This window comes from Phalacrocorax aristotelis, chromosome 2, assembly GCF_949628215.1.
Source record: "Phalacrocorax aristotelis chromosome 2, bGulAri2.1, whole genome shotgun sequence".
In the NCBI taxonomy this organism is placed as follows: Eukaryota; Metazoa; Chordata; class Aves; order Suliformes; family Phalacrocoracidae; genus Phalacrocorax; species Phalacrocorax aristotelis.
The window spans coordinates 21,245,293-21,271,933 of NC_134277.1; the positions used below are offsets into that span (position 1 = coordinate 21,245,293).

A 26,641-nucleotide genomic window follows, 5' to 3' on the forward strand; every position below is an offset into this window, starting at 1 on the left:
CATCAGGAGCTTATATTTGAAATAGTGGAGTGGAAAATCTTGAAGCTTTCTGTACTATTAATGTATAAAGAATTATGTCTCTTGATTATTATAGACTGAAAGCAGTTTGTGCCTTTGTTCTTAATATTTTTTTTAAATTTCAGACCTTAACTAAGTCAAATGTTGTATTTTTCCTTTCCTTTGAAATGTTTGTTTTTCTAAGGAAATGTGTGTATTTAAATAAGCTCTAAGGACATTGTGTTTGGGCACAAGTACTTAAAATTCTTTGAAGAGGTTTCTTAAGAGCACACATTCCTTATCTTTGCCTGATTGCAAAGCTGTGTAGTGGTGAATCACTCTGCTAGATGAGGTTCAAAAGCATGACCTGTGTAAAATGAGATGTATACAGGCTACAGTTTGGAAAGAAAAATAATGCTAAAATGCTGGTTACTCCAACCGCTCCTGTAATACCTCCTTGCTTGTTTTACAGAAGCAAGCTGTGACACTATATCTGTCGACATGATAACTTTCGGTTTCAGTGCAGCTGGAGTCAGTGACTTCATACTGAAAAAGGTTGGTTTTGAGACTACAGGCCATGACAGTTTTTAACAGTGAAGGATCATATATGTTTGTGTAAATACGTAGCCATATATATTTGTAAGTATACAGACGCATTTGTATCTATGTATGCACAGGTTTAACCTGCAGCTGATCTGATGTGGAAAGCATTTAAGGAATTTTATAGGCTTTCTGGAAAAGGAGTATTTCCTGAAAAATATACTAGCAGTTACATCTACTGGAAAATAAGAATAGTGTGCTTTTTTAATGAAAAAGCTTTATTATTGGACCAACAAAATAAAGTTTTGTGATAACTAGTTTTTGAGTCATCGATGTCTTGAATCTTAGAATGGGGCAGTTTCCCCATAAACTTAGAGTCAACGTTCCCCTTTTAAGCCTGTTAATTTTACTAAATTACTTATGTTATGAATTAACTGCATTGCAGTATTTTAATTGTGTTCATAGTCGTTTTAAAAATAGTTGACTGGGTAGGTCATTTAATTATATTTTATCTGTAAGTAAGCATTAGCTCTGCTGCGACTGATAGCTAGCAAGGCCATCTGCAATGCCTTCCAGTTCACTCACACTGAATTGTTCAGATAAAGACTGTCAAGTGCTGCCTAAATAAAGAAGGAGCCTTGGTAGAGTTAAGTGCAGTGGAGGACACAATTGAAGCATTGATTCCAGGCGTGCTGTAGGGTCTGAGCTGTTTCCTGCAGTGCTGAACCTTTTTAGAGTTTTCATTGTTGTTTTCCGCAAAGATTAAAATGCGAGTATCTGTCATTCAGAATTTCAGGGAAGACGAAAATGAGGATGGGGAGGAAGAAGAAAAGGTGAGTTAAACTCCAATAGAATAGCTTTGAAAAGTACTTATTTCCTTCTGTTGTTACCTTTTTAGGACAATGAACCTGGAATGACTGCCTTTCTCTTACAGGTCTTCCTCAAGCCTGTTATTGAGGACAGAAATATGGAGCTGGCCCGAAAATGCAGTGAAATAATAAGTGATGTAAGTGATGGTGACTGTTTGCATCCTTACATTTGCATTTCTCTTTCCAGCGGCTTTATATTTATGATATGGATTTTTTTTTCAGATATGTACAGTGCAGCATGTATCTATCCAAGGATCAAATATAAAAGCACACAAAATAATAGAAAAGCGCAGCCTACTCTGGTACCTTAAATCAGCCACAAAAGGATGAGCTTTTCAGAGCACTTGGATGGTGCGAAGCATAGGCCCTAGGAAAGAGAGTGTTCCCAAAAGTGGGTCTCAGGTGGAGGGTGCCTCCCATGAGAACACCTTGACTGGTTTCATCAGGAAAATGAGAAAAATGCAGTATTTTTTTCCAGTTATAGCCTAATCCTATGAAGTTTGATCGGTTAGAACAGAACTGGGTGCCGGTATACATAGCTGTAAGGAGAGAGGATAAAAATAAAGCAGATGAATTTTGAGTGTTATCTGTTGGTCTGTGGTGGTAGATGCTCAAAACTGCTTAGCATGTTATTATTGATTTACACTTATAGGAAGAATCTACTGAAATGCTAGAATATCTTTAAAAATTATTTAGCTAGCAAATTCTTGACTTAGTTACTATAGATTTTAGAACTGTCAATCAGATATAGACATGATATAAACAACATAGATTGGATCCAATACATTTTAAATAGGAGTAGACCCAATTGCTTCCATGTAACAGCATCAGATTTACCTTGATAGAAGTTTATTTCTGTGTCCCTCTGGGAAAGTGTGTCTGAAAAGTAACTTTGTCCCTTCATGTGAATGGGAGTTGAGTGATGTTTCTCCTGCAAGGATGGTGGCTAGCAGCAGAGGAGACATTACTGAGGGAAGAGTGACTTGCTTTAACAAGAGCTTCCAAAGAAGCTGAAAAATGATGTCTGGCTCATGTTGTGTTGTAATCTGATATCGGGATGTTATTCAAGGTGAATAAGCACATTGATTTTATGAGAATAGAACATACAGAGTCTACACTGATGGTATACATTATTAGGTGCTATGTATCAGAAAAGAATAGGTAACTCAGAAAAACAGGATCTGGGATGTGTAGGTGTTACAGTGCTGGCTTGAAAATGTAACTTGACAAGGTCAAAGTTTCCTCTTTGTCCATATACCATCTGGTAATACTTTAATTTTCACAGAAAGAGTGCTGAAAATTGGATAGATCCCTAAGAGAAGCTACCAAGATCCCTACCAAGAGAAACTACAAGCTCCCTTGTAGTTTCAAGCTACTTTAGGAAGTAGTAGAGATTAATATTTTTACTGATGGTTACCTACTTGCTTTCTTTGGGAAAAGAATGGCATATGGTACAATAAGTGCCTGTCAACTCACATAAAGGCCAAAATGTAAATGGACCTGGAGCACTTATCTGACCCAAAATACATTTATTGCTTCCATGCAACTTGTTTCTAAACATGGTTGCTGTTCTTAAAGGAGACAACTCATTGAAAAATGCTGAAGACATATTTTCTTTAATTGAAAAGGAATTATTATGGTGCTGTATACCCATTAGGAGTAATGTTGGCTGTGGTTCTGAACTGGTAAATGGAGTTGGCTGTATTTTCTCTGATTTTCTGCAGGGGCTTGGGAGCTAAGGTGAAAGGTCAAGCCATGTTTCTGAAGCCTATAATGATTCAGGGATGTGGGCTTCTGCTGAAAGCTTGTGATGTGTTTAGCTGCAAGTGTGTTAGATTTTACTTGAGATATGAAAAGCATAATGGCATAGTGTTGTAAATGCTTTCAAAGTAGCTGAAATATGTAATGGTACAGACCAATTTAATTTCAAAGAAGAGACCCTGTTTAAAAATGGCGTCCAGTTTTGGGGCTTTATTCAGCCTCTGCTGAAATCAGTAGGTATTTCTTCATTGGCTTGATTGGAATACGTGTACATTTAGGAGGTGAATTTTGTTTCCCAGAATTTTTGGTATAATTGGAATTTCTTATGATCAGTGTGCTGGGGGGTAAGTTCCTCGCCTTGCACACTTCATTGTGGAGGCCAAAAACTGCAAGGAGTTTGCGTTCTTGGTTTTGATTTTTGACTCATTAATGTTCAGAATTTTTAATGTATTCTTTATCCTTTTAGCATGAAACTTTGCACGAACTGCTGTTTGTGTGGATGTATCGTTGGTGTACACCTGTACATTTTATGTGTGCAATGTCTTTATCGGGCTTGCAGTTTGGCCCGAAGATGACCTTGGGACAGCAGGCTGTGTCCTTGCTGACCGTGAGACTGGGTGATTGTCCTTTTCTGCCAGTGGAGCTGTCAGCACAGTTCCTCCATCAGAACGCAGCGCCAGGCGTGCTCATGACTGAGATACTGGGGTTGCATTATGGTCGCCCTGCGTTCTTTGCAGGCTGACTTTAATTTGGAAATATGGTTTTAAAAAAATGTTGCAATGGCAGTCCTTAGTCCATGTGTAACTGTCAGCCTTGAACTGTATGTAGGGGAAGTTGTGAAGTGTTTATGTGCTCCGGTTTTTTGAGGAAATCCCCATTTTCATTTGAGGTTGGCAGATGTTTGTTCTGTGGCTGTGATACCCCCTGGATTGTTTCTTCCTAAAGCCATTTCATTTAATCTCCCTCTATTATGCAATTTTATCCCACAGATGTTTTCAAAACTGGCATGTGTGTTTGATTTATATGAATTACCTTCCTTTCCAGGCCCTTTCTTTTCTGTACTGAAATTGAGCCTGTCCATTTGCTTGTATTACTTACATTTTGGTATATTTTCATCTCTTCTTTGTTTTGATTGTGTGGTGTGTTGTTGTGAATACTGTTATAAGCAGAGAGGAGGATTATACAAATAAAATAATCATTGACCAAACTATCATAATCCTTTTTGGTAGGGAGGCAGACACTCTGCTTCTAAAGATTCTGCTGAATTTTGGTAATGTATAGTACTGGTGCTTCTTTCCCTACAGCAAATAGTAGTACTACTTGCCATTTAACTGTCCTTGTATGGAGTCCATCTTTGCTTTAGCATGTCTCTTTGTTACAAGCAAGGGCCAAAGAGACCTGGAGTCAAGTACAGAAACACCTTTCCACTCATTCCAATAGGGTCGTGACCACCTAATTCAGGGTGGAGCTGTTCCTCTGGACTCACCATTACTAATCACAGCCTCTAAGTCAGGAGGACTTTGAGGTCCAAATTGCTGGAGAGTAGTGAAATACTGTGGGGCGATAATACTGTATGCTTGCCCTGTTCTCATGCTTTTCTCTAGCTTTCTGTGGCCACAGAGAGAGGATTTTGTATTAGATGGATCTGTGGTCTGACACAGCTCTTAGTCTTATGAGAGATTATAAATTAAGTAGTGTAAGGTTGGAAAGGGAATCCATAGTGGAAGAAAGTTCCCTTTTGGTCTAGCATAAGAACTATATAAGAAGGTTCAGACCTTTTTGTGGCTTTTCTAAACTTAAATGGGTCTTTGAGAGATGATAGTTCTATAATGGATCTTGGCATGATGACTGTCAACATGGTTACATCATTGATGTTAAGATATTAAGAACAGTTTTTCAAGTATATTCATATTAAAGTTAGATTAATGTGTGCCCCTGCATACAAAGGAAAGGTGGCTGCTTGGATTAAGTGGTTACTATCAGAGCCTTTCCTTTAGCCCAGAGTCTCCTCCTGTGTTTCCCCCATGAAAAAGGCTGATGGAACAGGCCATAGGCGAGATCAGTTTTCTTGGTAAGCCAGGAAGCTTCAGCCTAAAGGTTGGATGCCCTTGTTTTATAAAGTTGATCTTGCCATATAACATCCATTAAGAAAAAAATGCACTTTGAAGCTTACTGTTTTGGTGGTTGTCTAGGAATTTTAATCCTCTTTTACTGGATAGCTGTGCTGCTGGTCACAGTAGTTTTATGATGAGTCAGGTAGAAGAAAGAGACCAGGAGAGAGCTATTAAAAATTGGGCCTTTAGTGAGCTATTGGACTTCAAAAGTATATCAAAAGAGCAGTGGTGGCTCCAGGCCATCATTTGCACATTTTTCCTGTTGTTTTTTTTTCGCAAGGCTTACCAGATCTGCTCAACCTAAACAGTGTGTTTTATGGTGAAGGGTAGGTAAGTCACTTGCAGGCAAAATTTCCTATTCAGTATTTTAGACATTTGAATTTGTAACCCCAGACTTTGAGGTGGAATTTTAGCTTCTTTGCCTATTCCTTCCAGCCATTGGTTATGTTCAGTCATAGCCAACCTCTTAATTCTCTTGCTTATGTCATTTGCAATAAATATGATTTTTACGTGCAGATGTCATGACTTCATTATACTTGTCCCATTTCATCTTCCATCTTTTTGATTCCAAGTGATGCAGATGCTTTTGTAGCAGAACAGAGTGTGTTGGATCAGAGATTGACCACAGATTTTGTTTTATGTCCTCTCTAAATTGCTCATTTCAGCCTGTGTGCATTTTGTGGCCTCTGCGGGTGACATGAAAAATAAAGGGGTAAGGAGGTGGCATTAGTCCTTTACTGCTTTTGGTTCTTTTGAAAGCAAGACTTCTACAGCAGAATAGCTTTGATTGTTTCTTCTAGTTGTATTGTGTCATCCCCCCAATTAAAAGATATCTTAGGAAAATTTTGATTTTGATTTTTGAATGTAATTATTGCTCTGTAGTTGAAATGGGTATAATTACAGTCAGCTCTTGGACATTTGTGGGTGATTTATCTAAGTTGTGAGCAGCAAGACTCTCCTCCTCTACCAGAGTCTCAGCTTTACAGCAGTTTCTACCTAACCAGTAGACCGTCAGCTCTGTAGATTTCCCATGTCCTTTCTCAGCCCTATCACTGTGAATGAATACTTTAATTCCAATATAATTCTACAAAGCCTTTTTTTAAGCTGTTCATGTGCATGTACATACGCGTGCTTGCACGTACATGCATGCATGTGTGCAGGTTGAACAGTAAGTGCCTGATAAAGTATGTTTATCATAAAACTACCCCTTTCATGTATTGCTCTATGATTACCTAGGAGTATGGTGTCACACACAGGTTACATGAACCATTGGATTTGTGGGTCGCTGAGTAAGATGATGACACACAGGGGCTTTACAACCATTTTTCACCAAACAGTTTTTATTTAGAGTACACTGTAATCCACAAAGGCAGACAATATGATTTGGTGGTGAGGTCTAGATTTCTTCAGTAGTCCAAACATGGATGAGCTCAATAGTAACCAAAATTATTTCCTGTGTGAGGATTATGTAGTCATCGGTTTGAGATGAATTTGGCATTATCTAATCCATTTTGCGGTGGATAAAAAGTTTGCACAGAAAGTACAGGAGCTGATTCTCTGTAGGCTGCCATCCTTCTTATGAATTTTTCAAGTCCCTATAGAGGAACGTAGACTAGAACTTGTGATATCCATTAAGGATTCAGAGAAAGAGGAAATTAAGACTGCATATTTGTGTAATGCTCAGATGCAGATCATATTGCTGCTGTCAGTGCTTGTCAGCAAGTCTTGAGTGCATAAATGCAAGCTGCTGTTAGGCAGAATGTGAATATGAGGTTAGAGAAATGGTAGCAGATAATAACCATGAAAGCTTAATACTAAATAATTCAATTTGCAATTGAACTAAACTATTCTATGTACAAAGAAAGAAATGTCACTGAAAACATTTAAGGCTGTCCATGTAAAATGTCTCTTTAAAATGTATTTAGTCCGTCTTATCATAATTCACCATCTATCTTCGTGCACTTATATAATAAAGGTCCCTACACATTCACTGTGCCTGTAGATTTTATCCTTCTTGCAGTATCACTGAAACAGACAGTAACTCTGACTTCATCAACAGTCCTCTGATTATTATACCAGCCCGTATTGTTTGCCCCATGGTAAGACAAAGGTCATAGAATCATAGAATCATTAAGGATGGAGAAGACCTCCAGGATCATCAAGTCCAACCACCAACCCAACACTACCATGTCTCCTAAACCATGCCCTGAAGTGCCACGTCTACATGTTGGCTGTTTAAAAAAAAATAAAAATTTGTGGTTGGTGGGTGGGTGTTTTTTTTTTGTTTTTTTTTGTTTTCAAAATATGTTGTTGTGTTTTGCTTCAAAAACTGTTTCCTTTGTGCATACACATGATTTAAAAAATGGGTCAATTTAAAATTTGTTTGCCTTTAAAGAAATTCTGTTATTACTTGCATGTCGTGATTGTTGGCGTGCTTTGTAGGCAACGATTTGGTAGTGGCCTTCTGAATTTATTCATGTTACCCTTGGATTCATGAAGGGGCATTTGATTCAGTTATTCAGACCCTGTGCTTGTTACGTCTGTGTTAGTAGTTAGTTTAACAATTTTATCTTTGAGATCAAGGAGAACAATTATTCGATTCTCCTTTCTTTAGAGATACTAGAACATCTACAGCAGTGGAGAAAATGTGCTGTAGATGCAGAGAAAAATCGTATCTTTTTCATCTTTATTATTAAGGAGTTCTGTGTCTTTTACATAGCCCTGGTACAGTGTGTGAGAACTGGTGTTACCCTGTATGGCTTAATTTGATCCAGCCTGCGGGATTTGCAAGCCACACAGCTTAATATCCATAAATAAATAAATAGGAATAATAAGAATTTATAATAATAATAAAAGTGCCATTGTTGATTTTTTTGGTTTTGTAAGAAAATTAAACTTCTTGTTTCTCCTTTTTGTAGATACACTATAAAGAAGAGTTTAAAAAATCTAAAGGCAAATGCATAGTTATACCTGACACCCCGCAGCTAAAACATGTGAAAAGTCTTGGTGCTTTTATTTCTGAGGTAAGACCTAAAAGATTGAGGAATTCTCTTTGTTCTCTATCCTTCCTAAAAACTCTCTCAATTGAATATGGTGTTTTTTAGCAGGGGAAGGATGGCTTATTTCAAATAACAGTCCTGTTTAAAGTGACTTAAAGCACTGTAATTAGTGTATACTGTATATATGAGTAATAATAATTTGGAATTACACACCACTTTTATTTTGGGATTCCAAGATACTTTATGAATGGTTCTGAGGCAGTCCTAGCTATCCTGTTTTATGGATGGATAAACTGAGGAGTAGGAGTAGGCAGAGATCCGATCAGTGCCAGCTGCAGGTCCCCTGAGCACTTGCATGCATATATATGCACACCCATGTCAGAGTGTTTAGGTCTTTGTGTACACGCAAACACACACACGCAGCTGTAGTGACAGAGAAAGAATGGCAGCTTCCAAAATGCCAGAGCAGAATTTACTGCCAGCTCTTCGTGTCCCAGGTACAGGGTGTCATGGGATTGCATCTCTGATTATCTTCCACAAATTATAACAGCGGCAGGAGATTTACCTGGCAGAGAGTTGCTTTTGTTAAGGTACTGCTGGTTCTGAGTGATTTTTCTGTCACTGTGACCCTTGGAAGACTTAAATTTTTGGTGCCTCATTTTTTGTGCTACCTTTATGGTTGTGGTAAAGAACATCCCAATATCCCTGTCTGGAGTTAAGTAATCTTTATACATACTGTATTCTGTTTCTGATATATATCAGTCTGTTGCGTGGCTACATTAATTATAAATGCATGTGATGAATATTTTTGTTACATTTATCTTCATATTTTCTGAGAAAGAGTGGCATGTCCCATGGGGCATAAATGTGATGAAATTTTGCTTTCTAAGAGAGAGACTATTGTAGTCCACAAAGCACAGTAGAGACAGTATTTATCAAATCCATCTGCCTGATCTGAAAGAAAGGGTGTTATTAGTCAAAGATATAGAGTTAGAAAGTTATTTCAAAATTTTAAAACCTGTATGTTTTATATTACTACACTGTTGAGCACTCTTTGCTTATTGCAGCATTACCTGAAGCCAGTGATGTGATGGATGGGTTATCTTGTAAATTACTGACCTCTAGTGTCAAACTACTTGGTCCTGTTTCTGCAAAACTTGCACACTGAAATTCTTAACAGCATGTCTAAGGCAGTGAAAAAGAGCCCTCTGTTTTCAGAAATATCAACAAATGTCACAGCAAAATATTGATATATATATATATATATATAATATGTATGGGGAACTAGTCTGTAATGAACGCTGTATATTGCACAGTAAATTAATGAAATTAGATGGTATAATTTAAGAATTTTTTTATATTTATGATTACTTTCACAGCAGTATTTGACATTATTGTTTTATGAATTTGAAAAACTTAGATCTCAAGCAAAAACCTCCCAGATCTTGAACTACTATTGTGGCCTGTCTCATAAAACCCTTTTCTGAGGAATTGCTAGTACTGAACACTGGAGAAAGTAGAGGATAAATAAAAAGTAATTTAAAAATTGACTCTGTAGTATGAAAAGATTAAGTAGAAATTATGGCAGACATGGTAACTTCAATGTTCCTGTCCTTTCCGGTTATATTTAATTGCTACTACTTATTTACCGGTAAAATTTTTTGTTGTTGTTGTTGGCTTCACATTGCTCCCATTGTGCAAAACTCAGGAAAATGGAAATAAAAAATATAATTTTGGTTTTTGAAAATGATTTTAAAAAGGATAGAAAAATAAGTGTCTGGCTTACCTTATTTAATACTTCCCCCCAAATTACTGAATTTAACTAGGATATACTTTGCGTTGCTTTGTGAATTAGACACATCCACCTAAAGTATTTTAAAGTTATTATTTAAAGATCTGTTTTTGCTTGAAAGTTTATGACAGCATTAGATTTTTCCAGTTCCAATGGCCTATGCCATTTTATTTAATAGGAAAAATAGGTAGCGTGATTACTGTATCTTAATTTTTGCGTTATGTGTCACCTTTTTCTCCCCACTAGGTGAAGTATAAAGGAGCTGCTAAGAAAGACCTTTGCAGTTCTCTTTATCAGCAGATGCCAGCCACAATTGACAGTGTATTTGCAAAAGAATTAACACAACTTCAGAGCAAGGTACAATTTTAGAATCACAAAACTGTTTTTTAGATTAATTTTGTGACAGAATATGACCAATCTGAACAATATATTTGAATGGACACTTGATTGCCTGCTTGATTTATTTGGGTGAGTTTATCATCCAGAGTTTATGACCATAACTTCTTAACTTCAAGAACTACTCACCTTTAAAATGTTGACAGTCTTACTTGTTATGTTCATTAAATAAAAATTTAAAAAATGGTAGTGCATTCATCAATCTGATGAAATTCATTAGAAATCCATGGATGCAATAAGGAATTACTGAATTGAGTGACATTGCACTGTATTTATAAGATAGGTGAATCTTGTATAACAACCGTTTCAATTTAGATGTATTAGCTTTATAAAATATTTGATGCTGAAGGGAAAAAAATACTTTAATGAGTTTTAAAAGCACTTACTGGTAGCAGTAAATGTTTTTCTGATGGTTTACATACTACCACTCACAAAACATTGTATAGAATTAAAAATATGAAATCAAGTATATTGAACAGAGTGTAAAATATGCAAACAACCAGTAAAATAGTAAATTACAGTTCAATTGCCTCCAGGGGTATAATAATATGATACCCGTAATATAGGCAGGTGACCCTTCACTTCCATTGATCTCAGTGGAAATGGGAGTATTAGGTAGGTGTAATATGAATGAAGTTACAGACTTTCCTTGTTACTCATGAGAATTATAGCTGATAGATGGCCACGGCTTTCTGTCCACCAAGCATTTCCACATTTTTCTTGTTTTGCCTTTCTCCTCTCTTAAAGATATTAACTACGTATAGTTTAATACAGCCACTCTGTGAAGTGAATACACTCCTAAATCCATATTATTGATTGTATCTCAATACGCATTCTTCTAATGCAGTGATTTTTTTTTTTCAAACAAGGGAAAATATTCATAACAAAAGAAAACACTGAAATCTCAGGACAGCTCGTGGAGAAATGTTTTGATTTAAAACAATGTGTTAATCAGGGCTATATTAAGCAAATACAATAACATGAAGTATATTTTAGTTTTCATGATTTGAAATGGGACATATATACCCTCAAAGCAGCAGAGTAGCTGAAATGACATTAATGTGACATTTCATTGTAAGGTGAGTGATTAGAAGAATTACAGTAGAAATAAATTGGGAATTAAACTTGTATAACATTTTTAAACCGTTAGCTTGATTTATAAAACATTAGTTAACTAGTTTGCCACAGATTTACTCCTGGATTCATTCCAAATGAGTACATTCTACAATAGTTTACGCAAATGAGGTTAATTAACATCGGTGATGTGGCAGAAAAGATAAATGAGACTATAAATGAAACCATTTGATTAATCAAAAAAACCTTTTAAGGAAAAGACTGATGTTTTAATTTGATATTTTTGAACCTTTTCTTCAATCATGCAACAGTCACAGAGAAACAAATATGCATATAGGATGAGTTATATTTAAGCAGAAACTTCTTCTGTAAAATTCATACCATCCCCTTAGGAATAGATGCATTATAAATCATAATCTACCATAAAACTTAAAGATATGCTGACACATTTTTCCAACTTGTGGTTACTGTTGCAATGGACCTGAATTTAATGCTACTTTGAGAGAGATCCTAGGGGATTTTCTAGTGGAAAATCTTCTCTACAGTACTCAAATCTAATCCATATTGTGTCTATCACTGCGATACCTAAGTAGCTAATACAAGGATTTCAGATTTCAACTGGGTCAGGATATGGCAGAGAGGATTTCTGCTGCATCTGTCTAGCTGGGATTGTGAATTTACAGGTCATCACTTCAGCAAGAGGAGACCAAGGGTGTGCCATAGGAAGGAGAGAGAACAGTACCGTCTGGCAATTGTGCCAACTCTCCTGCGAAAAGGCTATTGTAAGCAAAGAACTGCAGTCTGTTCCTCAGTTGTAGTAATTTGATTTTAAATAGGTGCTGATTTCCTGAGAGGTGGAAAATATGAATATGTGTCCTCCTCCTCATCCACATTAGAACAGATTTACATCTTTGACTCCCTTTTCATGCTTCTTGGATGCAAGGTCAGGCTTGGATGCTTTTGTAGCCAGATCAAGCAGGTGCTTTCTCGCTCTGTGATGCCATGTTCCTGGCAGAATATGTAGCCTTATCTGCCAAGCAGGTGTGTCAGGACTAGGGGATCACAGTGTGGAAGAAAGAGCGCCACTAACTCTCTCTGCTACTGCCTTCTGGCACAGGACTGCCGAGGCTGGTACGCCTCTGCCAGGTGATCTCCTTACACAGGTGTGTCCTCAGCAAATGGTCTCTCCCATGACTGGATGTTTGATCATGAAATGGTGCTGCCACACTGCAGAGGCCCAGCAGCTCTGTTTTCAGCCTACCTAGATATAGTCCAATTTATTAATTTTATACATTGTTTCACATCATACGCATGATTTAGGAACTTGGAGGCAACCAGGGGAAATTTCCTTTTTCTAACAAGAAATTATTCTCAACCTACAGCTGCCCTTCACTGTCCTTTCCAGAGCAAACAGGCTGCCATAGCACCATCTATCACTTCTGCATGCATACTTTTGCATGCTATAACTGATGCGGCAATTGTCATTGACTTCTGCAGAGCCACAACTTTGTTCGGCAGGGTTCCAGCCATACAGTGTCAGCACTGACCGGTTCTTGCTGTAATGGAGACTACAACACCCTGACAGGGTGGTTTTCCTCCTGTGGAGCTTTCTCCCCACGTTGGCTGTATTGATTTATGCTCAATTCTCTTTTCAAGATACAGAGGAAAGACTAAACCAAGACCACTTCTGCTGGATTTGCATAAAGCCCACATTTTCTCTTTTGTGTTTTATGTAGAACTGGCACAAAGATGGAAATAAATACCCATGGAGAAGGAAATCCATCTGAAATTTTGACAAAAAATCATTACACTATGGGGAAAAAAGTGTTTCAGGAGAATGAAAAAGGCATTTCATAGCCCCACATACTTGGGTAGCTTTTATAAATTTCATTTTTTCCTCTCCACAGAAATTTTGACTGTTGCCTTCTAAATAGCTTTCTTGAGGGTGAGAAACCAGATTTTCTTCCCTCTCTCTTTTGTCATACCTGTCCCCAGGGTAAGCTAGAAAGAGCAGAAGTCCTTGTCCCCACCGTATAACTTCACCCTCCTTGTTAGCCTACAAAGCTCTCACCAGTTTCCCTGCTCCCTGTGATAAGAAAATAAAGTTGATGAGAACAGTCTGAGCAGGGAGCCCTCATTTTGATTTTCCTGAGAGGAAACGGACATCTTCTGGAAAAATTGCAATTTTCCTGTGGAAAATATTTCTGAAGGTAAATTTCTGATCGTTGCTAGCTTTGTGCCAAATCTTTTTCTTGTCTGAAGACCAGTATACTGAATTCTTCCCTACGCAGAACATTTTTTTTTTAATAAGGTGTCACAAACAATGATAAAGGTATTTAAAATTGCTGGGGGGGGAAACAACGTTGGGAAAAAGTATGCATTTCATCACTTTTTTGATCACTTTATTTCTACCGTAAGAAGAGATTGCACTGTTTTTCTTCTTATCTGAAAAGAATAATCTAAAGCAAACTGAAGGCAGTTTAATTTTCTCCTTTGCACAGGGCAATATCTCAAATAGTAACTATATGTCAATGCCTCAACAGTATTTTCTGTTTGTTTTTAAAGGTGATGAACCAAGTGAATCTTAAGCAATATTTTCAACTTCCACAGAAAACTTTGATGTTTTTCTTACTTGTGTGCAGAACCCTCCTTTTGCTTTCATATGTATCCTTTTTTACTATGATAAAGCTATATTTGTTGTTTACAGCATCATTTACAATCACATTACACATTTTCAGACTGTTTTATGTAATTTTTCATAGTTTTTTATAGTGTCAAATCTCATGTTCAAGATTTCCTCTTTTTTATGCAGCAAGTATTAGTCTCCTGGACTTCTCTAGTTTTGCTTTACACAAATACACTGGATAATCTAATTCTCTATCTAGAGATTAATATGGCATTTTCTGTGGTCATGAACATTTCCTCCTACAGAAAACTACACTGTGGATTTCAAGTTCAGAGCTCAGCTCACTGACTCTGAAGGGAAATATAAAAATAAAAATTTAATAGTATTCCAAAACAGAGGGTCAGTCATAGTCAAGTTAAAAGAACACAAAGCCTTCCGTAACCCAGCTTCCTATTGACACACTGGTGTACAAGAGAAATAAGTAAAATAAAAAATGAGTACTTACAAATGAGTTCAATCTGAAGTCATACCTACTTAAATAATTGACTTGTATTTCAGGAGTTAATAAATGGTGCCGCTACAGTGTAGAGGTTACGTCAGTGACCTCTAATACTTGATGTCTCTGTAGAGTAGTTTCATATGTAGATTTGATAAAGAAAATTGTTTTGCTAAAACTTGAAAATTAACATGAATGATAAATAAATATACGCATGCTAACATGTAAAATAATGGTTCTAAGAATACTGATGAAATAATTTTTTTTTTTCATGCTTTCTTGGAACTGATTTACAGATCTGGGAATAGTTTGCACTGAACTGTCCGAAACTAAACTGGACAGCTATAGAACTACTCGTAGCCTGGGATCGCTTCAAGGTTACTTAAGTCAGTTAATAAGAATAATGTGAAAGGGTAGGAAGAACACAGCTGTCAAATAGCAATTAAAATATTCCTACATTAAGCTAAAGAAACAGTCATCTTTTCCCAAGATAGTGGACACTCAATTGTAATTTCTGTTAGTTTTCTCATGTTGGAAGTTGATATGCTTTTGTTTTTTGATGTTTTTTGTTTTTTTTACATAGCCCATTCGCCAACAGGAAAACAGATGTTGAACCAGCAAAATTCCAATGTAATAAAATAGCTGTAAATCAGTATATTTTTGGAAGTAACTGTACAGGTCTGCTTCTCAGAATGCTGTGAAGTGGGGAACATCTTAAAAGTGACAATGTGAGGCAGGAGTAGTAGTAAAATAGTTTTTGTGGCCTATGCTCATATAGTAATTATACTTTTGCAGGGGATAGTTTGTTAGGGCTGCTTCAGTCTTATTAAAGATTATTTGCTTCGCCAATTGCAAGGTGTAATCAGCATAGGGATGTTATAGACATTTCTTTGTTTCAATTTAAGTTGTGTTTCCCCAGAGGCATGATCATGATGGATTTACACTGTATAAGGAGGTGGCACATTTTGAGCTTCATAATTTGATACTTTCATTCATATAGTAGCAGTGCAAAAAAAAAACCCAAACCCTTTTTGTCTTAATCTCTCAGCCTATATATCATTTTGTAATCTGAGATAGCCAGGGCAGATATTAATATATTGCCTTGGGCACCCTGATCTGTGACTCAGATGCAATCTTGCTGCCTTAAACACAAACAGATACAACATTTTCTCACAGTTCTAGTATCCTGTCCTGAAGGAGTCCGAATAACCACAGTCAAGAGTTCCCATCTCAAAACTTTCACAGTATTCTGTTATTGCTATTGAGGGTTTTAGTTTCAAATCCTTCTCCTCCTGATCAGCTTTCAATCTTATTTAGTATTTGCTGTTTTCTTGGGGATCATTTTAATGCTTGCTCCTGAGAGCTATTAGAAAATGAATTTTCTTGATACTTGCTGCTTCTTCAGGCATCAAAACCTGGTGAATTTTCTTAATGTAAGCCTAAAAGCTTCTGTCAAGGATAAGTGCAAGATCAGCTTTTCAGGCAGTTATAATATGTGAGTGTGTGTATATGTAAGTGTAACACTGTACAGTGAAAGCTGGATGAACGCCCAACATTGAGCTCAGTTTCTATTATAAAAATAAATTTGTTTATAAACTCACAATCCAATTCCATTTTCCTTTACCATGATGACAATTGAATGTAAATATTATTTTCCTTTGTGAAGCTGGGGGCTAGTCAAAATGTGTATTGTGCTAGTAATTTCCTAACAGTGGAAGAAATAGATGTTTGGGCTATGAGTACACAAAATGCACAAAATTTTTTCTTTTTTTTTTCCTGAAAACAGGAAAAAAAAATGAAACCTTAGGAAATATTTATTTAGCTGATAGATTCAAGTGTGCTTTGAGCAAAAGGAGCTTTCCCTTATGCTTTTCCCTGGCCTGTCTTCTCACCTTGTTAAATTAAATTTTTGTTTCTGTTTATTTCTTTTTCTTCCTCCTGTCTACTCATACCTCTGCTGCAATTACAGATTCAGATAAATCTCTCTGCTGACTGTGCCTCATATATCTCTGTTTTGGGTAGAAGCTGCTCTTGTTTCATGGTTCTGGTTCCATTAGAGGAGCTTAATTATTTATTACATTTCTTCCTGAATACAAGCACACTACGACACTAGGTTTAACCCAGCTCATATTATTATACCTGCTCGGCTAAGATCACAGAAGTATAATGTTGCTCTTCTCAGGTGCTTTATAAACAAAAACATGATGCAGAGAAAGGAACTTCAGATTATGCACATATGAAGGAGCCTCCGGATATTAAGCATGCCATGGAAGTCAATAAATACCAGAGTGACGTAAGTACTCCTCCATCTGAAATTAGTTCTCTTGTTTTGGGTAGGTACATCTACTCTAGTTAACTGAGGTGAATAGTGCAGGGAATATTTTCATATTTCATTCGCTGGTATTTTTTTACATTAGTTGCTCTGAAGTAGTCTGGGACACGATGTGTGTTTAAAATATGCTATCAGTAATGGCATGTGACTTCTATTCTAAACTGCGGGGGAAAGCGGTTGTTATTGTTTATTAGTGGTGATTGTTATTAAGTGCTATCAGTTTGAAATAAAATTACAAAGACAAGTTCTCTGAATTCATGTGTACCTACCTGTACTTTAAACGTGTATAAAGCTCTTTGTTCACATGAATACTAGCATGGTTTCAGTGTTTTGCACTGTCGACATTTGGGTAGTTCTTCAAGGGTTTTGTTTATAGGAGAGATGGGGGCTGTTTCTGCCCTGCTCTTGCACACTTCTATGCACTTTGTTCCCATCTCGTAAGTACGTATCAAATGAGTTTCAAAGAACAATTTATGACTCATTGTACAGAATCCGAGCTATAGAGTTCAGTTTGATGCCTGGCACTAGTTGATGCTATTGACCGAAGTATGTGTTCTTGTAGTTTTACTTAAATAATTTACAAATAAATTCGAGTATTTAGCAATATTTTTAAAGGTTTGGGTTTTTGTATTGTTTTCTACAGCTGGTTATTAACTTCCTGAAGTTCTTTAGGTTTTCATGATATAAAAAGCCTAATAATAGTATTTAAATTTTTTATTAGTTTCAAGTCAGATTTGATTTCATGGTTGAGCTAGCTTATACTAGCTCAGTGCACCATTGCTAGGGGTGGAAATGTTATCAAGATTAGTGTCTTGAATTATATGAATACAACTTTGAAGAAAAATGTCTTAGGTTTTGTAAAAGGTTACTTTTGAGAAAAGTAAATTTTAGGAGAAGATTGGCTAAAATAGTGAGTGAGGCCATTTTAAAGGGTACATAAAACCAGTAAGAGCAGCTGACATGTAAATACCTTTAAAGTTATGATCCATTTCCATTATTCTTAGGTAAGCGAATCAAGTCAAGTAGGTATGCGATTTTATAAGTCTTGTTTCTCAGATAAATAGGATATTTGTTTGCTGCTAACAATATGGAAATGAAGTGTGGGTGTTCATTTTGAATTAACTTAAGTTTACCCTATCTTCCCTACTGACAGTGTAACAAACATTCTTAGTTTATGTAGGCTGAAAGCTAAATGTCAATGTTAGATGTATATCCATATGTGCAGAATCCTGACAGCTGGCCGCTGATTAAAAGGCTGCTGGAGAACTTCAGGGAAGCATTATGTTTGAAGAATAACTACTTCTTCTGCTGGGAAATACCTGCATTGGAACTCCCAGTGGTAATTTGCAACCTGCCTTGATTACAGAATTCCCTCTTCCTGTCAAACTCTGGCCGTCTCTGCTGTTGGAAGCATCAGGATGTCAGATTGATGGAGGGTAGGAGCTGGGAACATGAACTTCTCTCCCCATAAGCAAGAGGTTTTTTTACCTAGCAGTAGGAATGATGGTGGATTACTAGGGAGAGAAATAATATTGGGAAGAGAGGTAGGAATCCCTCTCAGAGAAGGTGGTGGGACCAGGAGGAATATGAGACAAGTTTTTGAATCAAATTTATCATGGTCTGAAGATTAGTATGCTAGTGCAAAACCCCTTCTACAGCTGTACATCACCTGCTAACAGAATTAAGGAGAGCAGGGTACAGATGTGAGAGTAAATGAAATTTCGTTGTTTTATCTTCTTTTACCCTTAAAGCAAGCAAAAAAAGGAAATGAGGGCAAACATAGGAGGGAAGGATGTTTTGATAAATGAGAACTTTTAACAGCATGTTAAAAATAATGAAAAAATATGAAGGAAATTATTTTCAGCCTGAGCAAACTTCAAAAAAAATCAAACAAACCCTCCATGTCAAACATAAAACTCTAACAAGTTAGTTTCATCTGCTGAAGAACAGATTCTTTCTGGTTGTTCACGGGGAGCTGCAGTGCAATGGAGTTATATCTTTATCACACATAAAGAAGCAAGTTACGTAAGTGCAGTTATTGTTCAGCAGAGTTACACAGCTCCTGCAGGTAATTGTTTGGGCACCCTGGTGAATAGCTGTGGATTTCTTGTTTTGCAAGTACAGGTTTAATTAAGAGCCACGTGATTTTCGTCTTTGAGTCGGAGTGTGGAATAGTGAGCATCCCAAATGTGGAGGGTTTGTCTTTCTGAACTATTTCAGGCTATTTTTAGAATCACAGCTTTGAAAGTCCAAGGAAAAAGGAGGTAAACTACTGGGGGAGTAGAAGGACACAGCTCTTTTATCCACCACTCAGTACAGTATACCTATGGGAGCAGAATGCATGTTTACCTACAATGCTCTGCCAATTCAATTCAACCTTTACATGCAGGGTTTGCATCTAATAGGATTAGGATGTGTTTAAGACTATTTACTCAGCCTTAAAATAAGGCTGACATTTATACTCAACTCTGTGAAATGTGCGATTTCCTTTAAAAATTAAGACTGTATTCAACTTAGAATACATTGGTGCTGACATTTTGAAACTGTCATGTGCTGTAGGTCTTCACACCACTTTGAATACCATTAACACTCTGTATAACCGTGGGCTGAAGCTGCATAATAGGGAAATACTGTAAAATCTCCTGAACAATGTGATCATGTATAAGAAAAACATTTTCTCTTCCTCATACTTAGACTGAAGAAAATTGATCTCAGAAGAACCAAAGTGACTTTTTTAATGATAGGGAATTTACTTGAAAAACTATTTAAATACTACATAATGCTTGAACGAACACGTTTATCCAAAACAGACTACTTTTCTCTATAAATTGTGTTTTGTGAAGTCAGTGTTAATGATGTGACTTTGGCACACAAAGGCATTTGGAGAAAAAGTGAAGTAGGGACCGTCAGCCTACTTTATGCCTGTCATTTACCTGATGTCATTTGGCTCGTCTAGAAGTTTCCTAATTTAGGACTAAAATTAGGTGGTGGCCCTTAGAAAACCATCAGGTGACAAAGTAGTGGTTCATCTTACGTGTGGCTGAGGATCAAATGGATGGAAGAACGTAACTAAACAGTGAAATGACATGACAAGTTTCTAAAGCAAAGAAAACACTTGCTGCATTGTTCCTGGGTAGAAGCTGCCCATAGCATTTGATGAAGGTACTCAAAGCTGTCGATCAGTTTTGCCTGTTCCATGACCTGGTCCATCACTGGGCATTATGAACAGCAAACCAAAGTCAAGTATTTGTACAGCAATTTATATGTTCTGCTCGGTTAAAATTATTGATTCTCCTCACAGCATTACATTGCATTAAATAAGGAAACGGTGTTCTGATTTTACAAATAAGACACCTGCAATAGACTCATCTGTGGACATTTAAAAGGCAGTTTGCAGATCTGAGGTTGGAGCCCTGGTATCTTCTCCCTTATGTATGAAACAGTGCTGCTTTTAAAATGTTAGTTGATGGTTGGGCAAACTTTTTATGTATATGTTTTCTCTTTGCAGTCTGTATGATGTCAGTAGTGGTAATATATAATGTTTCATTAACCATCTAAATTTGAATATTTAAGAGGTCTGTATTGTCTTAGGCGTAAGCTTTTTTTCATGTTCAGTATATTGTGCAGTCATAATCCATTAAAAAAAAATTACATTCTTTCTGATAAGACCAAATCAGCAGATCTTAAACTTGATGTGCTTAAACACCATCAATAACAAACTAAAATGTTGATGTTTGTTTTGATGCAGATCTTGTTAAAGCCAAGCTTCTCCTGGCTCTCTGTTCAGCATCTGCATTAGAAAAATCACCTTTCACTGACTAACTTTCTGCTGACAGGGGTTGTCAACAGCAGGTCCCCCTGGACCACCTCCAACCGGTGCTGAAAATTATGTGTTTACTCCTGAGGTAATTGGGACCAATCAATTTTCAAGCCCGTTACTGGAAAGGATGACTGCATCAATCTGCAGTTGGGCCAGAAATGTGTTTGTGTCTTCTACACGAGCTGGGAAACAGTTTTCAACACCATTTGAGGTGGGATCAGAAATGCTGTTGCTAATGATGATTGTCACCAGCTAGTCATTTTTTTAGTGTTGATGGACCCCAAGGTGCAGATGAGAGAAAAGGGGGCAGAGACACACCTGATAGGCCCGTAGTTAGTGGACTTGCAGCCCTTAGAAAACACTAAGCAGGGGTGAGCAGTTAAGAGACAAATTTTTTTGCAGGTAGGTGTGCCCAGCTCTGTGCTGACATCTGTGTGTGCACCTCAAGAGGGCAAAATGTGTTCATAGCTGCTTGTGCATGTTTTAATAATTTATTATATATAGCTTGGAATAGTTTTGGAATTGGAATAGGGGAGAAGACAAGACTGCAGGAAAGGTTTGAGTCTCTTAAACCTATGTGTGCTTGGGTCACCATGTAGCAGAAGCTTGTTGATTGACAACCTGAGGTGTTTTGCAGCCTTGTTAGAAATGTATTTACTTTGCAGCATTGTAGTGCATTCCGCTGCACTGGCACCATCATGAAAGGTGAAGCATCTTCAGGACCACCAGCTGGTGTAAATAGACTGGCACATTTATCCTCAGTGGACCTTATGCCTTTTTATAAGAGGTGGAGATGTGACCCTATTACAATTAGTCTACTAATTATGAGCAAGCCCTGAATGTTTTCCATGCTTTCTGAAAACTACTGGCAATTCAGACTATGCAATCACATTTGGGATTAAAGATGAGAAATGGCTTTTGTTCCGGTTATCATTGTTTTCTAAAAATATTAATAGAATCATAGAATCATTAAGGTTGGAAAAGATCTCCAGGATCATCAAGTCCAACCTTTAACCCAACACTACCATGTCTCCTAAACCATGTCCCAAAGTGCCATGTCTACACATCTTTTAAACACCCCCAGGGATGGCAACTCTAAACAATGTGTAAATACTTTTTATTGTAATTTCAAATTGGGGTAGAAAAATCCTTTAAATTTAGTTACTATTTGTAATGTGCTAGTTGCAACCTGAAAACTAGAGATGGTATAGTTTTTTCCCTCTTTTGTCCAAGCTTCTTACTTGTATTTCACACTGGTCTGCTGTAACTCTCCATTTAGGTCTTTCATTCTTAAGCTGTCAGTATCTCATTTACTGTTTCCTATGCAAAGGCCAGTTTGTACAGATGTTTTGTAGACCTGTGGTCCTCATAAAAAGGAGTACTTCTTGAGCCTTTGGTGATTTTTTTTGGTAGAGCCTGAGCAATCCTTTGGAGTGAAGGTTGAGTAAGGGCATCATGTAATGCCTGGAGGTTCCAGCCAGGGCTTGAGCCTCTTGGTAAGGGGTTGAACCAACTCAGGAGAAAATATGTCCCCTTCCCTGGGTGCTCCTGCTGTTTCCTTTCTTTTGTTGCTTGACCAGGCTTCGTTTTCTCTTCTCCCCTCTCATAGGGTTTCTCTGCTTTCCATCTTCTCGGGGCCTATGGGTACATGCACCAAGCTGGTTGCTTTACCCTGTCTACATCTGTTCCCCTGCTCTCCCAGAATAGCTCTGGTTTTACTGTTCTAGCATAGCACTATTAAACAACAACAAAAAATCACTAGATGGAATAGAATAGCAGCTGTGTAATAGAGGCCAGCCCCCTGTCCCAATGGGAAAGGGTCAGCATCCAGGGACTGAGGTTATTCAGGAAATGGGAAACATATTTTTTCTTTCTTTGGCCTACCTCTGACAAACTACTGTTCAGCTGCATAACATTTTTATTCTCACCGGAGTATGACAAGCTGCAGAATGGAGCAAATATATATTGCAGACATTTGTAAAATGCTAGATGACTTTCCTTCAGACATAAGTAATAGGTATACTGGTTTAGGTGCAGGAAGAAAAATAATTCACTCAGGAAAAGCTATAGCAATTGGCCTTGCATCTCATATAATTGAAAATGGTGAAATATAAAGGACTGTCACTGTCTTATTCCCCCCGCCTTTCCCCCTGAAATTAACCACAATCCATTATTTTATGTACTATATGATCATGTCATTTGGGAGCAATAAGTGACCACATTTCCTCAACTTTATCACCACTATTCTTGATTCTCTGTTGTTAAATTCACTCCATTCCTAATATCTATTTTGAGCACATATGCTGGCCTTTAATTTGCAATTTACATGGATGATAGGGTGCTATTCAGAAACCTGTTTCTTCTGCCTTTGTGGTTTTCACCTCACCTCATGTGGTCATTAGGATGAACAGCATATAATTAAGTAAATTCATGTAAAGCCCTGAATTGCAAATGCTTGTCTGTACATCTAGTTTCTTAAAAGAATAGAGGAAATCGAAACCCAGCCAAAACAAAACTTCCAGTGGTTTTAACAAGCTGTAAGAAACAGTTCATATTTTCTTGGTAGGTGATACTTTGGGCTGTATTAATCCAACCCATTTATTTATTTATTTATTTTATCAGTGATTACTCTTGTACATCACTCATTGTAGGTTAAAAATTAAGATCTGTTTGTGGGCAAGCAGCCAACAGTGAAGCCAGTGAAGCCTATTTAGCTTGTCTACTTAGCTGAAGCCATATGGACGCAAAATTACTTTCCTGTTGCCTGTAAAATATTTGCCAAAAAGTAAGATTTTTTAACTTTTCTTTTTAAATAACGTTTGTACAAATTATATTTGTTGCTGGGTGCTGCAGTTTGAGTTTGCTGCATTGTACCCAGAGTAAAACTTTACATTGGAAATAGGAGCTAGATGTGGAGGTTATAAGTGAAATTTGAAGCTGAAGACTTTCTTGATGGTGAAATACAATCTTGAGAGGTTGATTAACCTTGTTAAACAACAGAAGAAAATCTAAAAGGCTTCCAGTAAAGCAGGAATTATTCTGATACTTTATATTTCCTGTAGACTTTATTTTATGTTTTCTAACTTTTGCCTGAAACTTTAATTTTTCAGACACTTTTGAATACCAGGGACGATTTTCTTAATCATTCAGAATAATTCAGTAAGACAGCTCTTGGAAATCAGCTTAGATTGGCACATGTGCTTCAGCAAGGGAGAAGAAAAAGTCTACAGACCCTGGAGAGGGAGAAGGATAACTTGTGGTCTAAGAGCTCTGTAAAGTCCCTGAGGTCTATGCTGTTCCTGTGATTGCTTTGCTAAATGGAGAATGTTTGGACTCTCCGACCTGTGGTTTAGCCTTCTGGCCAAAGTTTTCTGAGCCTATTCATTATAGTAGTGGTTTTTGCACAAACAGAAAGATTGTCTTGTACTCCACATGCTGGAACACTCAGCCTTCTTGTTCCCATGATTGTGCAAAGGAGCAGATAAGTGGAGTTGTGGGGAGATGCTGGGTTGGAGTTGTGTCATTGAATTACATACCAGCTACACGGCTGCCTATTGCTGAGAAAGACGTTCACTGTGGTAGAACTACAGTTCCTGTTCAGTGCAGCTGCAATCTGCTAGTCTGCGGCGCTCAGTATCATAGCGGGGGAGTTTATATTAAGAAAGGGTACAGCATAGAAACAATGCTGTACTCTTAGAAGTCCTGTGAAATTTAATGATAAAACCTAATACTTAGCTCTTTGCAGCGCTTTCCTTTTCTTCTGTGCTTCTAAGCAAAACCATTTTTCATTTTAATATTGTATTTTTTGCTTCTGAATTTCTTCCTTATCCTGTTAACCTGTGTGTGGGTCTTACTAAATAATCCCTGTCAAGCAGGACTGTGTTGGAATAAATTGGGCAGAGTTCTATTGAATTTGATGGCTGAGTTGATAGGTCATTCAAAGATTATTTATAAACTTAAATAATTTTTTTTTGGTTTTAAAATAACTTGGTTTTGGTTTTTTTTGTTTGTTTGACAGGTATTCTATAAGAAGGATGTGCAAGATACTCATAGATACACTGAAGTGCTGAACAGGCCAGACATAAAGATAGCAACAGAGATAACAAAGATAATAAGTGATGTATGTTCTCCTGTTACTCTATTTGTATTTTAGGCATGTTATTTTATTTATTCCAATTTCAGTCCGATTGTTCAGAATGCTGCTGAAATTCTCAAATGTTATGAGCAGAAAACCTGCAACCCCAAATCTGATATGGAGGTTTGATTAAAAAACCCCAAAGCCAACAACCCCTCCCCCCCCTTGCCTGTTATAGTACAAAGTTATGGGTTTCTTCTATTCTGCCGTTGACAGTATGACCTTTGCAGTTTTTGACCATTGATCGAACAACAGCATGAAGCTTACTAAAGCTGATTTTGTTTCAGCTTTATTCGTGATAAGCATTTTTGAAATAAGCCATATGCTGTACTGCACTTCAGAAGACATACCAGGCCTTTTTTCACCTCAGTATAAGAGAAGGCTCACATCCCAGGACTTCCCTTCCTCCTCCCATCTTGGCCAGCAGTGACAGGGAAATGCAATTCCCCACTGTCCTTCTGAGAGCTGTGCAAACATGCGGCTCTTGCATGGGGTCTCTCCTCCCTGAACTCCCCTCTCAAATTCTTTTCCCTCCCACTGTGACATTTGCTAATGGATAGGTCAAGGAGCAGTTTAAGAAGCAGCAATGTGTGATGCAGTTTAATATTTTATTGTAGATAACTCAAACAATACATATCTATCAGAAGTCCTGAGCCAAGATTTTAAATAACTGCTGATAGTTTCATGTGAGACTGACTAGGCATCTATGGAGAGACAGTTGTAAGAGACCTGAGATTTGCCTTTTGAATATTCAGGATTTTCTGAAAACCAAGACTTCTTCCAAGTCTTATATTCAACACCTGAATTTACTAATTGCTGTTGAAGTCCCCTTTGATTCAGAGTGGCTTTGAGACTTTTATTTCTCTCATTCTGTTGTTATGATGTGTCCTTGCTGATTCACAGTGCTTGAGTAATGCAAGAAGCCTATTTTCGGCAATGGGTAATTTAGTCTGTGATATCGCAAAGCACCTATTGTCGATTCATCTGTGCTGTTTTCTAATGCATTGTGGAAAAAAATTGCAGCAATTTGCATGGGAGGCAGTTCAGCTGGAAAGATCACGTAACACCAGCCCTGTGGGACTAATTCCGCTCTGTTACACCATTGCAACCTCACTGACATCCAGCAAGATTGCAGTGGTAAAACTGAGAGTGGAATTTGACCTTACATTTCAAAAAAGCTGCCCCTCAGCCTAGTTTTGTTTCAAGACTAGTTTCAGCTGCTACAAATAATCTTGTGTAAACTGCAGACCGTTGTAAGAAATGCTGAGCCCCAGTAACTCATTCTGCCTTGATTGGGAGAACAATATTTCTCAGGCTTAAGCTATGCATTTGGTTAAAGTTGAATTTTGTGAATGCTGTGCATTGTGTTTACAATAAATAGATATTATGTTGTTAAGGAGCTGAAGCCTGAGAAGGGCTTTTTTTGGAGCTGATTAGAACAGCTCTGAAAGTAGTGTCAATGCAGATAGCTAAATGAGACTTTTTCTACTAGCTTTAATGCTTACATTTCTTTTGGTAAAACAAAGCAAACAATTTAACAGTGATTCATATTCATTTTTTGTAAGGCTGAGTACAAGAAAGGAAGGGGAGAGATGAATAAGGAGCCTGCTGTGCTTGGAAGACCAGATTTTGAACATGCTAAAGGAGTTTCAAAACTGTTAAGCCAAGTAAGATTCTCTGTCATTTTACA

The 26,641-nt window shown here is 37.3% G+C and overlaps 1 protein-coding gene across 1 annotated transcript in view; it reads left to right on the forward strand.

The window, feature by feature from the left end:
- Positions 1-404: 404 nt before the first annotated feature.
- Positions 405-26,641, forward strand: part of LOC142052492 (nebulette-like) — a 96,652-nt gene continuing 70,415 nt past the window's right edge. Inside the window, 9 exon segments of the mRNA XM_075082684.1 lie at positions 405-475; positions 477-552; positions 1,326-1,370; positions 1,472-1,543; positions 8,200-8,304; positions 10,319-10,429; positions 16,847-16,957; positions 24,835-24,936; positions 26,517-26,618. Coding sequence (XP_074938785.1) covers positions 420-475; positions 477-552; positions 1,326-1,370; positions 1,472-1,543; positions 8,200-8,304; positions 10,319-10,429; positions 16,847-16,957; positions 24,835-24,936; positions 26,517-26,618 — 780 coding nt within the window. The 5' untranslated portion in view covers positions 405-419.